This window comes from Balaenoptera acutorostrata, chromosome 4 (assembly GCF_949987535.1).
Source record: "Balaenoptera acutorostrata chromosome 4, mBalAcu1.1, whole genome shotgun sequence".
Lineage (NCBI taxonomy): Eukaryota > Metazoa > Chordata > Mammalia > Artiodactyla > Balaenopteridae > Balaenoptera > Balaenoptera acutorostrata.
This window is the reverse complement of record NC_080067.1, coordinates 93,338,586-93,355,427: the sequence shown is the minus strand read 5'-3', so window position 1 is coordinate 93,355,427 and position 16,842 is coordinate 93,338,586. Positions and strand designations below refer to the sequence as shown.

The 16,842-nt window shown below is 34.7% G+C and overlaps 1 protein-coding gene across 3 annotated transcripts in view; it reads left to right on the top strand.

Annotated features, from left to right (window-relative positions):
* The window catches only part of NECTIN3 (nectin cell adhesion molecule 3), a 146,819-nt gene that overhangs the window by 45,731 nt on the left and 84,246 nt on the right, over positions 1-16,842 (top strand). For all 3 annotated transcript variants that reach the window (XM_057545085.1, XM_057545086.1, XM_057545084.1), the window contains exons 2-5: positions 431-772; positions 9,245-9,541; positions 12,691-12,808; positions 16,663-16,814. In XM_057545085.1, coding sequence (XP_057401068.1) covers positions 431-772; positions 9,245-9,541; positions 12,691-12,808; positions 16,663-16,814 — 909 coding nt within the window. The remainder of the gene's footprint in view (positions 1-430; positions 773-9,244; positions 9,542-12,690; positions 12,809-16,662; positions 16,815-16,842) is intronic.

Genomic DNA, 16,842 nt, shown 5'->3' with positions numbered 1-16,842 from the left:
ACCTCTCAGTTTCTTTGGGTCAGGAATCTAGGCATAGATCAGCTGGGTCCTTTGTTTCAGAGTCTCTCACAAGGCTGCAGTCAGGGTGTCAGCTAGGGCTGGGACCTTACCTGGTGGCTTGACTGGGGAAGGACCTGCTCTTAAGCTTACTCTTGGCCCAATCTAGTGCTTTTTCCACTGCAACACATATTGGTGATTATTTGATTCACTTAAGAATCATTCTTTGGGTCTTAAATCCAGCCCTGGGAACATCTAGCTCTTTTCAGTCCTTCCTGTTACTTGGTCATTAGTGTCTGTGCCTCTGTGTGTGTGTGTATACTTACACAAGGAGAAGAAGGGAGAGAGGAAAACAGGAAGGGAGGGAATTTCATCATATGTTAGTGTAACTTCTTTTCATTTTTAAGAACTATGCTTTTTTCTCTTTCCTTAGGTGCCTTAGCTGGACCAGTTATTGTGGAGCCACATGTCACAGCAGTATGGGGAAAGAATGTTTCGCTGAAGTGTTTAATTGAAGGAAATGAGACTATAACACAAATTTTATGGGAGAAGATACATGGCAAAAGTGCACAGACTGTTGCAGTTCATCATCCTCAATATGGATTCTCTGTTCAAGGAGACTATCAGGGAAGAGTCTTGTTTAAAAACTATTCACTTAATGATGCAACAATTACTCTACATAACATAGGATTCTCTGATTCTGGACAATATATATGCAAAGCTGTTACATTCCCACTTGGAAATGCTCAGTCCTCTACAACTGTAACTGTATTAGGTAGGTGTACTTGAATTGTATATCTTGGTGGTGGTGTGAGGATTATTGTAAAAGTATTTTCAAGAACTTAAAATGATTGAAATTATATATAAATGTAGGTTTAAAATAAAAGAATTCAGATATGTTTTTTCAAGTTCTGTCATAAAATTCTATGATTTTAGACTCTCAGTTTAAACTAAATCTTGCCCCTATCTACCTGTGTATCTATATAAAGCTGTGTAATTTATATCTATTTTACTTTCTTCATGAAAGATTGTTTTTTATTTATAATACTAAGAGCTGAGTTTCTTTGACGTTTATTTTCATTATTTCCCCTCAAATTTTCAACCTTTAATTAAATTACCATCTTTAAATAAGCTTTTCCATTTTTTAAGTGACTGTGGTCTTAAAGCCATTGACATCTCATGTTTGTTTTTCAAATCAGATTTTATTTCTGCTGTTGTGGATTTGCATAGCTATTTGAATCTTGGTCTATTGCTTGCATTGGAAGATCTTCTGCCTTTTCCTATCTGATAACCATTAAAGTTTATAGCAGAATTTAGGAAGAGCTTATTAGCATTAAAATAGTCACCTGCAGTGACAGGTAAACCAATTTGGAATAGCTGGTGAGTACTTTTATAATCCTAGAAGGAGGATTAAGGAGTAAAAGCAACTGTAGCCATTTCCACCCAGAGTGGAACTCCTTTAATGGGTGGTCTTTGCTGTGAATCTGCCTGTTTGCCTATCAGGGACTTTGTAAGGTCTGCTGATAGCTTTCCCTACTCAATCCTTCTTCTTCACTTTTCTCCCAGATGTTGTTCCCTAATAAGCCTTTTGTACTCCTCATTTGATCTCAGTGTCTGCTTCCGGAGAACCAAATAACTACACAGCCTCTAATATTTAATGGCATGATTTCAGGGTCACTGATGTGCAGGAAAGCAGTTTTGTCCAAATATGTTATATATTTTTTCATGTTGAGAAATACTATTTAAAAATAGAAATAAAATTAAATATTTGAAGGCTTTAATGTTTAAGAGCCTGCCCTAAGAGCTGTGGGAAAAATATAACTTACGTTTATAAAATTGATACTTTTGAGTACTGTTTTGATTGGAAGACAGGGCATAAATATCTGAAAAATCAAGTGCAAGCCATTGGGGTAAAAAAAGTCACAGAAAAATTCAGTGTCAAGAAAAAATAGATAACTAGTTCGCATGTAGAAGAGAGAACTCGTGAATAAGACTTTTTGCTTTAAATTTTAGTAATTCCCCTTAAATTAACACAACACTCAATGGTTTAAAACTCGACTGTTGATAGTATAAGACTAGTCACGCTTTTAGCTGGGTCTACTTCTCTAACTTCATCTATTCCACTCCTTGCTCTACTTCTCCCAGCAACCCAAATTTTATAATCATAATTAACTATTTACACTTCATTAACACCTGTGTTTTTACATGTGTGTTTTCTTATGTCTGGAATGCCACCTTTTTCCTCCTGTCTCTTTCTTCCAGATTCTTCTATTTAACGGCTACTCATCAAACCACATCCTTTTGGAAGCCATTCTTGAAATATCTACCCCTCTGCAATTTAATGGGGTTTTTTTGCTCTTTTGCCTTTGTATCTTGAGCTTATCTTTGTTGTAGCAATTAGCATAGTGCTTATTATATGTCTTCTTCACTATAAACTTGTGGTGGACTACAACTGTGCACTTTAAAATTTAACTTTATATCCCTAAAGCCTATAAGAGTTTCTGGTATGTAGCAGTAATACACTAAATGTTATCTAAGTAGGGTATAGGAATGGGTAAATAAACTCTGTAGTTTAGAAATGTTTTGTAGAAAAGTAGTTGAGCCAGTCCTTGAATGGTGGATAGGTTTTAGGTCGGCAAAAAGGAAAGAAGTATAGGGAGGAGAATAAGTGAGCCAACACGGGGAGGCAGAAAACAGCATATATTAGGGCAGAGTTTCTTCAGAATTGGCATTGTTGGACTTTTGGGCTGGAATTCTTGTGATGAGCTGTCCTGTGCATTGTAGACTGTTTAGCAGCATCCATGACCTCTACCCACTAGATGCTAGGAGCAGTTCCTTAAGTTTCAGCAAGTTAGAATGTCTCTCAACATGGCCAAGTGTCCTCTGCGGGACCACTGAGTAATTTGTTGATTGTTCAAAGGATTTATATAAAATACAAGAATTAAAGGCTAGAAAGGTAGAGTAGGACCACTTTAAAGTAATCTAAATATTATGATGGGGAATTTGAGCTTTATATTGCTGGAAATGCAAACTTAGTATACAGCATTGTACTTCTTCTCACCTCTCTTCTTTTATTCTCAGATTCTTGCTGTTTATTTATTTATTTTTTTTGGCCACGCCGCATGGCATGCAGGATCTTAGTTCCCTGAGCAAGGATCAAACTTGTGCCCCCTGCAGTGGAAGCATGTAGCCCTAACCACTGGACCACCAGGGAAGTCCCAGATTCTCGCTGTTTAAAGCATGGTTCATGAACCAGCAGCAATGGCATCACTTGGGAGCATGTTAGAAATACAGAATTACAGACCCCTCCCAGACTTGTTGAATGATAAATCTACATTTTAGCAAGATCCCCAAGTACTTTTTATGCACAGTAGAGTTTGAGAAACACTGCTTTGACCATCTTCTCACCTTGCTTAGAGGGATACCTAACTCGTAGACCTGATTTAGAAGTAATGTGATGAAAGTTGTGATTTAAGATGATGAGTCTGGTGTTTTTGATGGATTGAAATGAAGAGTCCTGAAATCATAATGCCTCAGCCATGAGGCCATGAAAGCTTGAAGTTAATTTTCTAATTTCTGCCACTTGAGTGAGGAAGGGAGCTACTACAAAGGAAAAATTAGCAGAATGTTGTAACTGACTGTATATAATAAACTAGGGAGGTTTGAACAATAACAGGTTTTGAACCTTAGTGATTGAATAAATTATGTTACCATTAATTTAAATGGGCATATCTGAATGAAAAACATGTTGGGGATTGGGAGGATGAGATGATGAACTCAACATTTGGCTTATTGAGTTGGAGGATACATAGGCAAACAATACCAGGTAGGTGGTTAGAAACTATAGAGTCAAGCTTTGTATCAAAAGCAAATAAAATCAGGGATCATCCAGGTAGTAGTGTTTATCAGATAAAAGTTTTTAAGAGACTTAACAAAAAGTAACTGAAGGCCTAAGACTCAGTATTTATTAGGGCAGAGATTGGAAGAAATAGAGATGAGTTCAAAAAGATGGCTTTGAGAAAAACTGTCAAAGTAATATTATTCATATCAAGAGAAGATAAAAGTTTTTAAGATTACTCTAGCAGCTTTTTCCCACAGTGAGAATCAAGCCATATAGAAAATGATTTCAGTGACCATTTTTTCAGTTCTCCGAAGGCTGTCACATAGCTACTGTCATTCTAAATGCATAGCCCAGAAGTTAATTCATTACTTACAGCAGATACCTGAAGGCGTTAGAACTTAATTCTTTTGGAACTGATTGGGAAGAACTGCACTAAGTATCAAATTTTACCAAATCAGTCAAAGAGAATAGGCAAAGAAAAGTATTGAGTGTATAGATTAGGCAGTGACATTAGAGTTTCAAAGGAGTAGTAGTAATAGAAACTGAATTAAGGGAATGTAATATAGCAAAAAGCTTTGGGAACACTGAACAACAAATGCCCCATAGCAGAAGAGTTGTACAATTGGTTACTTCCTCTTGATATATGGGATATTATATAGTTGTTAAAATTTCAAGCAGCAAGAGAAGTATTGCTTGAAAATAAAATGAGCCACAAAACTGTAGGTATGCCATGATTACATCTATATAGAAACTAGAAACAAATAAGAGAAGGAAGTGGAAGAATATGATAATGACTGTGTTAAGATATTACAGTTGTGGATAAGTTTTCTTTGTTTTTCCAATTTTTAGTAATATTACTTCTATAATTAAAAAAAAAAAAAAATTTCCACTGCTGCACATGATGGAGTAACAGGGATTGGATTTACCCTTTCTCTCTCTAGCAACAAGAAAACTAGGCAACTTAATAGGCATGGTAGGATTATGATCCCTGAAAGAAGGAAAATAAACAAGATGAGTTCTACAATTGCTCCAGCCTCCTCCTTAGGCAGTTTCCAGTGACAGCTCAGTGACAAGGAATTCAGGTAGAGAATGCTAGTCTCACTGAGTTTAAGAGACAGATTGGACAGGTGATTAGAATTTGTGGAGCAGAATACTGGAAAGAAGGGAACATGAGAGAGAAAGAATGTGTGTGCTTTAGAGACCCACAGAAGGGCCCTCTGAAGTCTTTGGTTTAGTACTGATCTATGTGCATGTGAGAGGAAACTTTTGAGGTGGGTGAAAGAACCAACGGAAAGAAGTAGGCTTAACAATCCTGGGGTTAATGCAGGGCTGGGAAAACTTCATGTTCCCCCAAATCAGAGTATACAGGGCATTGGGTAGCATCTTAAGAGGAAGCAACAATAAAACCACTAGACAGGGAAGGGTACAGAGAAGTTAACTTTTAAATGTTGGGGAATATGAGAAAAGTAACTTTAGAAAGCAAATGAAGTGTACAACCAGGAGATTGATTCCCTTCAGAAGAAATAGAAATAACAATTTAAAATTGACTTTAAGATAATTTTTTAAGTTCCTCGAAGATAAAAGCCTCTATTGATGGCACAGGTTATTCACACCAACTCTCCCATGGTGGGGGATGGGCAGGTGAAATGTTAAAAAACCATTGACAACTTCAAAGAAATAACAACATAGTGAGGAATATAACTAGACCAAATCTAAGAGAAGGTAGAAACAGAAATAAACCTAGTACCGAAAACTGAAATCTGTATTCAACCTTGGGGACATTTGACAATTCAGAAGAGACACTTAAGATGATGAACTAAGATTTTGAGAACCTTGAGAAGTGAGAGAGATGAATATCTGAATGCAAGTCTGCTCAAGATGGGATGTCTAATAACCTTTCTTATATGCTCCTGGTACCCAAAGGCTTAACGTTTTCAGAGTAATAGTACACCTGTAGTAAACCAGTCTTCTTAGAGACTTCTAGGCCTGGTTTATATTGCTTGGGTAGTCTGAAATTAAGGAGATCCTGCACTGGATAGTGTTCTCAGGAGCTAGCTTAGCAGAAGAAAACACAGAAAGGTACTGCATTCTAAGCCTCAAATTATTTCTACCTTAATTATTCAAACTCAAGGATATCATCTGCGTGAATAACCAGGCATACAAGTAAAGAAGACCCCACAAGCAGCAGCCAGCGCGAACAAGACAACAGAAACAGACCTGCATGAGATGTTGGAATTATCGGACACAGACTGTTAAACAACAGTGCTTACCATTTGAAGGGATAAGTCAATCTCTTAAATTTCTGCAGAGGACAAGTCAATCTATTAAATTTCTGCAGAGAACAAGAAATTTGGTCTACTTCAAGGCCAAAGTACTATGTGATACATATAGTAATTTGGCCTCGAAGTAGACAGGTAATTCTTAGTACAAACATACCTTGGAGATATTGTGGGTTCAGTTCTAGACCACTGTAATAAAACTAATATTGCAATAAAGTGAATATCACAGTAGAACAGTCACGTGAATTTTTTGGTTTCCCAGTGTTATAAAAATTATGTTTGAAAAAAAAAAAAAAATTATGTTTGTACTATAGTCTGTTAAGTGTGCAATATTATTATGTCTTTTTTTTTACATCTTTATTGGGTATAATTGCTTTACAATGATGTGTTAGTTTCTGCTGTATAACAAAGTGAATCAGCTATGTGTATACATACATACCCATATCCCCTCCCTCTTGCGTCTCCTTCCCACCCTCCCTATCCCACCCATCTAGGTGGTCACAAAGCACGGAGCTGATCTCCCTATGCTATGCGGCTGCTTCCTACTAGCTATCTGTTTTATATTTGGTAGTGTATATATGTCCATGCCACTCTCTCACTTTGTCCCTGCTTACCCTTCCCCCTCCCCGTGTCCTCAAGTCCATTCTCTACGTCTGCATCTTTATTCCTGTCCTGCCCCTAGGTTCTTCAGAACCACTTTTTTTTTTTTAGATTCCATATATATGTGTTAGCATACGGTATTTGTTTTTCTCTTTCTGTTACTTCACTCTGTATGACAGACTCTAGGTCCACCCACCTCACTACAAATAGCTCAGTTTTGTTTCTTTTTATGGCTGAGTAATATTCCATCGTATATATGTGCCACATCTTCTTTATCCATTCATCTGTCGATGGACACTTAGGTTGCTTCCATGTCCTGGCTATTGTAAATGGTGCTGCAGTAAACATTCTGGTACAGACTCTTTTTGAATTATGGTTTTCTCAGGATATACGCCTAGTAGTGGGATTGCTGGGTCATATGGTAGTTCTATTTTTAGTTTTTTAAGGAACCTCCATACTGTTCTCCATAGTGGCTGTATCAATTTATATTCCCACCAACAGTGCAAGAGGGTTCCCTTTTCTCCACACCCTCTCCAGCATTTATTGTTTGTAGATTTTTTTAATGATGGCCATTCTGACTGGTGTGAGGTGATACCTTATTGTAGCTTTGATACAATAGTATTATGTCTTTAAAAACAATGTACATACCTTAATTTAAAAAACATTTTGTTGCTAAAAAATGCTAACCATCATCTGAGTCTTCATCCAGTTGTAATATTTTTACAGTAGTAACATTGAAGATCACAGATCATCGTAACACATATAATAATAAAGGAAAAGGTTGAAATATTGTGAGAATTACCAAAATGTGACAGAGACAGGAAGTGAGCAAATGCTGTTGGAAAAACAGCTGATAAACTTGATCAATGCAGGGTTGCCCCAAACCTTCTATTTGTGAACAATGCAATATTAATGAAGCACAGTACAGCAAAGTGCAATCAAATGAGGTGTGCCTGTATATAAAAGCAGTTAACTGATAAATTTTATGCATTTGAATTAAAAACTTCTGCTCATCAAAACACACCATAGGGTAAAGAGACAAGCCCTAAACTGGTGGAAGATATTTTCACATATAATCAGAAAAGGACTCTCCCAAATCAGTAAGAAAAAAACAATTGGCTTTAATAGCTATTTTGTAGAAGAAGAAATTCCAAATGGCTCATAAACAAGAAAAGATTCTTAATGTCATTCATAATCTGAGAAATTAGAAACAAGGTTTCAATGATATGCTGTTACATACTTACAAGGTTGGCAAACATTGAGAAGTCTGACAGTATCAACTGTAGTGGGTATGTTGGACCAACCAGAGTGCTAAGATTGGGAGTAAATTGGTACTTTGGAAAGCTTTTTGGCACTATCTGGTAAATAATGGAAATAAACATAGTACCAAGGGATAAACTACAGGAACTTTTATACAGATATACCAAGATACATGAATGAAAATGTTTCTTATAAAATTGTTTGTACCAAACAGGAAATAGCACCAGTGTCCAACAGTAAATGAACCATACAGTAGTTAAAACTAATAATTTATACAATTGCATGCAAATCTAAATGATCTAAAAGTAAAAAGTAAAAAAAAAGAATTGCAAAATAATAATCTAAGGCTAAATGATCCCACATAAATCTCAGGAACAGAAAGTTGAGACAAAAAATATTTAAAAAATGAACCAATTAGAAATTTTGGAAATGAAAAAAAGTCTTTTAGATTAAAAACTTAATGCACACAGTAACCTATAGGCTTGAGCCAAAGAATTCATGACGGTGAGTACTCAGGAATTTACACAGAAAGGAGCATATAAAATTTGCTGGAAAATATGAAGAGATAGCTAGCATATATATGGAGGGTGGATTAAAGGGGTCTAACATTAAGGTTACTTCCCCTGCTGAGGAGCTTTCTTATACCAGATAAAGGTAGGTAGCACGTACATTTCAATAAACTGTTAGTGACATTACATTTTAACAGTACCTGTATTAAATGTGTTGTAAACATTTTTGCTGCAAATTGAAGCATTATATATTAAAACCGCATTTTCTTTTCCCTGGTGGCGTAGTGGTTAAGAATCCATCTGCCAATTCAGGGGACACGGGTTCGAGCCCTGGTCCAGGAAGATCCCACGTGCCGCAGAGCAACTAAGCCCGTGTGCCACGGGCTTAATAGTGTAATAGTAATAGTACCTTTAATCTCCTTTCAGAGTAGTAGTACCTTTAATCTCTTAATGGAAATTACGATCAAATTTGCAGGAATTTTTTTTATATACTAATTTTGGGGAAAACTCATTTGTCCCTGTAAAGAAAAGTGTATCTTTACCAAGGAGAGCCGTCTTTGTGATGGTTATGTAAAGTCTTGCTTTTTGTTTGGCCTGGTTCATGATCTCGTTCCAAGAATTCAACTGGTGTTGTCATTTAGTGTGTGTGTATTTTATATGCAGTTGTCTCTAAGTTTATGAAATATGGCTAGTTGTGGCTTGGAAGGAGTAAATATGCTTTTGATTGAAATGTAACTAATTTTTTTAAATTTAAACAGTTGAACCCACTGTGAGCCTGATAAAAGGGCCAGATTCTTTAATTGATGGAGGAAATGAAACAGTAGCAGCCATTTGTATCGCAGCCACTGGAAAACCAGTTGCACATATTGATTGGGAAGGTGATCTTGGCGAAATGGAATCCACTACGACTTCTTTTCCAAATGAAACAGCAACAATTGTCAGCCAATACAAGCTTTTTCCTACCAGATTTGCTAGAGGAAGGCGGATTACTTGTGTTGTAAAACATCCAGCCTTGGAAAAGGACATCCGATATTCTTTCATATTAGACATACAGTGTAAGTAAAGAGTAACATTTGCCTTTTGAACATCATGCATTTTATTTTAATTTTCTCCCTTTGACATAATTCTGTATCAAGCTGTCTTTAGTTTGAATATTTAATATTCAGATATTGTTATAGATTTTCCTTGTTGACATTTTTTCTTAATTAAAAAAAGAATATTTTCATGGAAATTTCATTTAACCAGAACATATTTATGTTTGTAAAGACAGACAGTGATTTTAAAGTTGCTGTCCAACTTAAAATTATTTAGCCTTGTCCTTTTTAGACCTTAAAAATAAGCTAGACTTAGGCGAATTGTGGAAATTTATACCTCAGAATGTGCAATACTTGGCAAAAAACAGCTCCTTCTCCAATCCAGTTAATTTAGCTGTTATTCATTTTTATTGATGCTACCCATGATGTTTTCAGCAAGGATCTTTTACTTCCTAGATGCATTTTAATTCGTTTGAAAATTTGTGTTTTTTCAGTATTATTTCTAGTCTGATTTTATTGATCATGTTGTAAGATCCTCATAAAGGTAAAACAGAGTCATCGTTGGGATAATAATAATCTTAGATAAGGTTCAAACCTGGCCCATCTTGTGCTTTTATTTTTTGGTTAAGGGATACTCTCTTGTGTGTATGTTTGTGTGGATATGTACGTGTGTGTGTATATACTTTCCCCTCTTCTATAAAGTTTCTCATTTTTGATACATTCTTTGTGTAGCATTTTAAAATTTTGAGCAAGAGAAAAAGTGATGGTGCAGATAGCATATAGCAAAGATAATGAAAATTAAGTAGGTTAAAGATAAAATTAGGAGAAGTGTTTAGGTTCTGGTGTCATTTCCATCCATGCACAGATCATAAATCTAGGTAGGTTTTTGAAGGAAATGTCCTGTTTTTTGTTGTTATTGTTTTGTTTTTTTTGATATGACATTCATGGCATTTTAATTTACACATATTCATTACACTTGATATAATTAATGGTTTTTAAAACTAATTCTAAGGATCTTTTTAAACATTTATAGGGTTAAACTTGAGAAGCTGTCTTACATGGCTGTTATTACCATTGTATTCTTGAGTGCAAATACAGTCCTAGTAGTAGTCCCTCGGTATCCATGAGGGATTGGTTCCAGGACTCCTTCAGTTACCAAGATCTGAGGATGCTCAAATCCTTTATATAAAATGGCATAGTATCAGTATTTGTATGTAATCTACACACATCCTCCCATGTACTTTAAATAGTCTCTAGATTACTTATAATACCTAATACAATGTAAATGTTATGTAAATAGCTATAAATTCAATGTAAATACTATGGAAATAGTTGCTGGTATGCAGCAAATTCAAGTTTTGCTGTTTTGAACTTTGTAGAATTTTTTTTTCTGAATATTTTTCAACCACAGTTGGTTGAATCCACAGATGCTGAATTCATGGACACAGAGGGCTGACTGTACCTTCTTTTCTCCTCACTTATTTGGAGACTCCAAAGAAAATTTTTCTTCTTTTTCTTTCTTGCTTTTACATACTTTTAACTTTTCCTTTTTCTTTTAAAATTTACATCCCGGTTGTAAGTACCATTAATATTTTTCTCATATATATTTTTTCTTCCCTGTGTCTAATAATGACTGAAATTTTCTTCAGTTATTTATACTATTATTTTTTGTTTGCCTGAATGAAATTCTAAATGTGTAAAAATATTTCTCCTGATGTAAAACTTTATAATTATGGTTTAGATTTAGTGGCCTACTCCTAAAATGTTCTCAGAGTATTCTTTTTTCCTGTTAATTGGGCCCTCTGAAACATGTAAACAAAGCTTAAGGAGATAAAATCTTATATCCAAAATTCATATCTCAAAATTTGGAGGTATTCTTTGGGGATACTTTACTACCTATTTTCTCCTCCTTTGAAAATAACTTAAACTCACAGATATCTGTACTGTTCTTTCAGTAACATTTTTTATTACCAATTTTAAGGTAGAAAAAATGTTTGTTAATTCTTTGTATTTATAAAAGGCAGACATTTTTTATTTTTAATTATTAAGGTAATTGTACCTTAGTATAAAAAGTTTAATTTTTTACTACTTTTTCTGTAAACCTTGCTTGATTGACTTCAGGCTTCCCTGCAGAGTTAAAGACTGACCTGGTCTCTCTCTAACTTCCCATCTGGCCATGTACTCTTTATCTAGTTTACTTGTATAGCTCACAGAAGGGTGGAACGTCCCTGTACCATACAGAAATAGCATTTCTTTATCTTTTCTCCTAGTATCCTTTTCTTTTCCTTCTTTGCCCTCATAACGGATTTTAGTTAAATTTTTTAAAATGTCATCTTTCCTGTTACCCTTAGAATATAAGTTTTGTGAATACAGAGTCTATATGTATACTAAACATCTAAAACAGTGCCTGTCACTTAATAGGAGCTAAACAGTGGTGGTTGAATGAATGATTAGTATTGGATTTTACAGTTTGAAGGTATAAATTTATATTGATGGTAGATGTGGATAATTGCTCATTTAGCTAATTATATTACGCATATGCTAAAAGACCTTTGGGTACTTTTAGGCTGTGAATAAAAATTTAATGTTTTAGAACAGTTGAGGCCTCAGATAATTTACTTTAGTTGTGATTATAGTCTTAGAAAGTTTGTCACATCTCTACATGCCCAAAGGATATTAATTAATTGTAATATAAGGAATCTTAATTTTTTTTTTTTTTTTTGTAATTGACTTGATATCTCTTAGGGGATATTTCCTTTTGAATTAAACATTTCTTTAAAGACAGTTTTATATAGTGACTTGGTACTTAAATGCCATGTCTCATCCAACTATATTTTCTTTGTTCATAAACCTCTGCGTATTTCATAACAGGACTCTTACATTTTGCTTTTGGTGATTATAGGTTTGTGAATATTCTTACATTGTGTCCATAATAACTAGAATTGTACATGCTTATAGCTGCCTAGTGTTCGGTGCTCATTGTCCATTCATTCAATCATTCTTTTAGTCAACCAGTATTTACTGAGTATTGTATTCCTTATTTCTTATGTATATGAGAGAAGGAAAATACACCACTTCTAAAGTTGTGTATTATGTTAATGCTTTATCGTTGTGTATTGCATCTATCATTAACAAAAGATAATCTGTTGTGTAATGCATTTATTTTATAGACGCTCCTGAGGTTTCAGTAACAGGCTATGATGGAAACTGGTTTGTAGGAAGAAAAGGTGTTAATCTCAAGTGTAATGCTGATGCAAATCCACCACCCTTCAAATCTGTGTGGAGCAGGTAATAATGTTAGATCCTTCTAAAGAGAAATTATTTAAAAGTCAAAAGTATTCTTAAATGCATATTGGAAGTTGTTTTTATCAGTGTAATATATGATTACTCTAAGAGCTGGAAATTAAATTAAGAGTTTCTGAGTATTTTTCTGCCCCACCTCTCCCCACCTTCCGGCCCCCGCGATTCTGTTCCTCGGAGGCTACTTTGGCGACGTTAGCAATTCCTTCTGGTGTTTATCATCATCGGTCTTAAACTGCTGCTTCTTAATTTACTAATCTTTAACACTGTCTATTGACTTCTTATTATGAAAATGAAAATTTAATTCTATATCTATCCCTTCACACATAAACATACTCATATACATATTCCTGACCTTCATTGTCCCAATGAAATTAAGCTACTTTGAAATAAACTGTGTAATCGTTGCCTCCCTATGACAGGTAAATATTATTTACTGAGAGTTAAGTAGTATACTGGAATTTTGTTTTCTTTTGTTTCTAAAGCTGTTTGTTTTTCCTGAGGCTAATAATTGCTTCTTTTTAGTTGTGTAGTTTACTATCTGAATATCCTTAATTCTCTTTATCTGTGGAATTTCAAACTGCTATACTGAGGTTTACGTTCATATTTCTCAGTGTTTGCACCCCTCCCCCCACACCCCACACCTTCTCAGTCTAGAGAATTGTATCTGTCAACTGTGGATTCTCTTCGCTTCTCTTCTCTTCTTTCTTATTCTTTTCTTCTTTTTTTTTTCCCTTGGTCATTAACGCTGCTTTTTTGTTTGTTTGTTTGTACTGGAATTCCTATTTATTGTATACTAAACATTCTTTCTTACTTAGTTTTCAGTTTTTGTTGTTCTTCCAAGATTTCCTCGATCCCTCTGCTCCACTGATTGAAAATTTTCTATTGACATATTTTCGGTTTCTAAGAGTGTTTTCTTATTCTCTGTTCATTTTCATAGCATCCTTTTCGTATTTTATGGATGTAGTATCTTCTTGTTTCTTCCTAGAGATACTAGAATTATTTCCTCTGCAGAGTTTTTTCTGCGTCTTACGTATTGTTTCTTTTTTCCTCCAGGTTCTTTTTTTTGTTTGTTTGGTCTTTCATTTTGTAGATATTTCTTAATTTTCTCAGTTGTCCAGTCATTTCACAGTGATGCATTAAAATAAAATGCTGAGTGGAAACTCTTCAGCATTTTATTTTAAGTGGGGAGTACTTACTGGGTCTATCACTTTGAATGATCAACTAGAGAGGAGTTTATTTCACTGGGGGAGCTTCAGATATCAGTTACTGAAGAGTAGAATTCTTTTTTTCATGGCCATTCAGTTTATTTATTGAATTTAACCTTCATTATTTTGCCTAAAACATAAATGCCTGGTTTCTGTACACAGTTGAGAGGAGTCTGTTTTTTTGTTTTTTCAACTTTCAACTGATCTCCTTATTTTTAGCCCTCTGCCTCACTCTGGCCTTCTGCAGTACAGTGAGTCAAAGTCCAGATCTTGGGTTCAGTGGACCACATTGGCTGCTTCCTCATTCATATGCCTCCTGCAAGCACTTCTTCAGCCAAAAGCAGAGCTTTTTAGTCTTGGCACTGTTGACATTTTGGGCTGGATAAATCTTTGTTGTTGGAGGCAGCCTTGTGAATTGTGGGATGTTTAGTGGCATCCCTGGCCTCTATTCTCTACAGCTAGCGGCACATACTCCCCCCACCCCCAGTTGTGACAACCAAAACTGTCTCAGGACATACCAGGTATGTCCCCTGGAGACAGAATTACTCCTGATTGGGAAACATTGGCCTAAAGCATATATTGTTTTCCCCATCTGTTTTCTGTCTTCTAAAAGTTAGTTGAAACATCTGATGAATTCTACCTCCTGTTCTCTTTCTCCGTGTTGGTTTTTAATAGTTTTTTCATTCCTTTAATCTTACTTTAGGTGGTATTTTGTGGGTGCAAGGAAAGAGTATATTTGGTCAATCTGTTGTCTTTAAACAAAGATAAAGTTTTAAAAGTAGAGAAGACCTTCCATTTACATTTTCTTCAAAGTGGGAAGAAGGCATTGGTTAAGATGTGTGATAGGGTATTTCTAAAAGTCATACAATTCTGAGTTCTTATCCTGGTGTCTGTACCTGGAGATGTCTTTTTTGAATAAGTTATTTAACCTTTCTAATCCTTTGTATCCTCATTGATAATGGTACCCCATAGAGTTTTTGTGAGGGTAGAGACATTGAATATAAATCATGTAACATAGGTACAGGAGCATGGAAGGTGCTTAGCATGTCATTTGTTGTGAGTTTAATATGATATTTAGATTTTTCTAGCTTATTTGAATAAACAACTTTAAAGGATTATAAGCCATTTTTATATTTCTCAGAATTAAAGGGGTTAGAATTTTGGGCCCAAAGTACAGAGCTAACTGGTAAGATACATAGACTTCATATTCATTCTTATACTCCTAGAAAAAGGGTTTACCTTTTGAAAGCTGATGCTTGTAAAAATGTTCTTTCCAAAGTCCTCTTAAGAAGAAGATATGGGGTTTTTGTTTTTGTTCTTTAAACCATGTAAGACTATTACCTTTATCCTTCAATGCTAAATTAAAGTCAGAGCAACTGTAAAAGATTTTACTGATTGTTCTTTTATGCACTTGAGATCACAGACCAGAATCCTTCCATCTGTTCTCCAGTGTTGATTTGCTTCTTTCTACCTTTTCATTGTTCTATGTTCTTATTCCCTTTGTAATTAGTTGTTGGTCTCCTACTAATGTGCTTAGATCATTGAAAGCAAGGACCAAATCTTATTTACCTGTGCATTTCAGCAACACCAGCAGAGCAGAGTATGGTAAATAGTAAGTTCTTAGTAATTAAATAATGGATGGCTGAGTGAATGAGTGAATGCACTTTTTGAAAATCTGCGTAGCTCAAACTATAGTAGTAGTTGAGTGCCTGGGTTTACTTCACTTTTTATCCTCTTATCTTAAAAAATAATTTATGGGCTGTAAAAACACTTTCAAAATAAAGACCTATTGGTTTTTTTCCCCCCATGGGGTATACCCTAAGGTTGGAAAAATGAGGTATAACAGTATACTTAGTTCCATTGCAATGAATGGTTTTAGAGTTCTTATAGTGGGATTTTATTCCTATTATGGTTTATAATAATATGTACACCAGATAGGACCTTTTAACCCAATTAGTAGAGAAACCATTTAAAAAGAGTTATTATTGATACCAAAGTTGCATTGGTTTTTGTTGTCACAGATGCCTACCTTATGAATGAAATTATTTTATAAGAAGACCCTTGTTGGTGCTTTAGAAATTAACCATCTTTGGATAGGGCACAGTATAGATTTATTTGCTCAGTATTAAATGTTGCTGTTTAAATATGTTACAGAAGGTGCTAAACCATTATCATGTACTAAAATGATGACTTTTCATTAAGAAAGTTGTAGATATATCATGTATAGATTCATAATTCACTGAGAATTATTTTAATTCTTTTGATACTATGGGTATATCTTCAAATAATATATATTTCTAATTTTCCAGTTTTCCAAATATAATTCTTTAAAAATCACATATTTTTTTCTCTCCTTCCCTCCTATTCCCTCTAATACGTTAGCCTAGCTTCACTTATATGAATTGATATGAATTGATATTTTGAAAGAATGGGTATTCTTAATGGAGTTTATCAATTAATTCATCTCTATTAAAATGAAAATTCATAACGTGTGCTTTTATTTCATAGTGACTTTTACCTAAAGGATACTGATTCTTTCACTGACAACTAGGAAGTATAATGTCTTATTTAAATAGCTGTCAATCAATAGAATCTGAAGATATTTAAAGTAATTTTGTGCCTTTTAAAATATAGGTTGGATGGACAGTGGCCTGATGGTTTATTGGCTTCAGACAATACTCTTCATTTTGTCCATCCACTGACTTTCAATTATTCTGGTGTTTATGTCTGTAAAGTGACCAATTCCCTTGGTCAAAGAAGTGATCAAAAGGTCATCTATATTTCAGGTAAGTTACTATTTATTCACAAAATGAG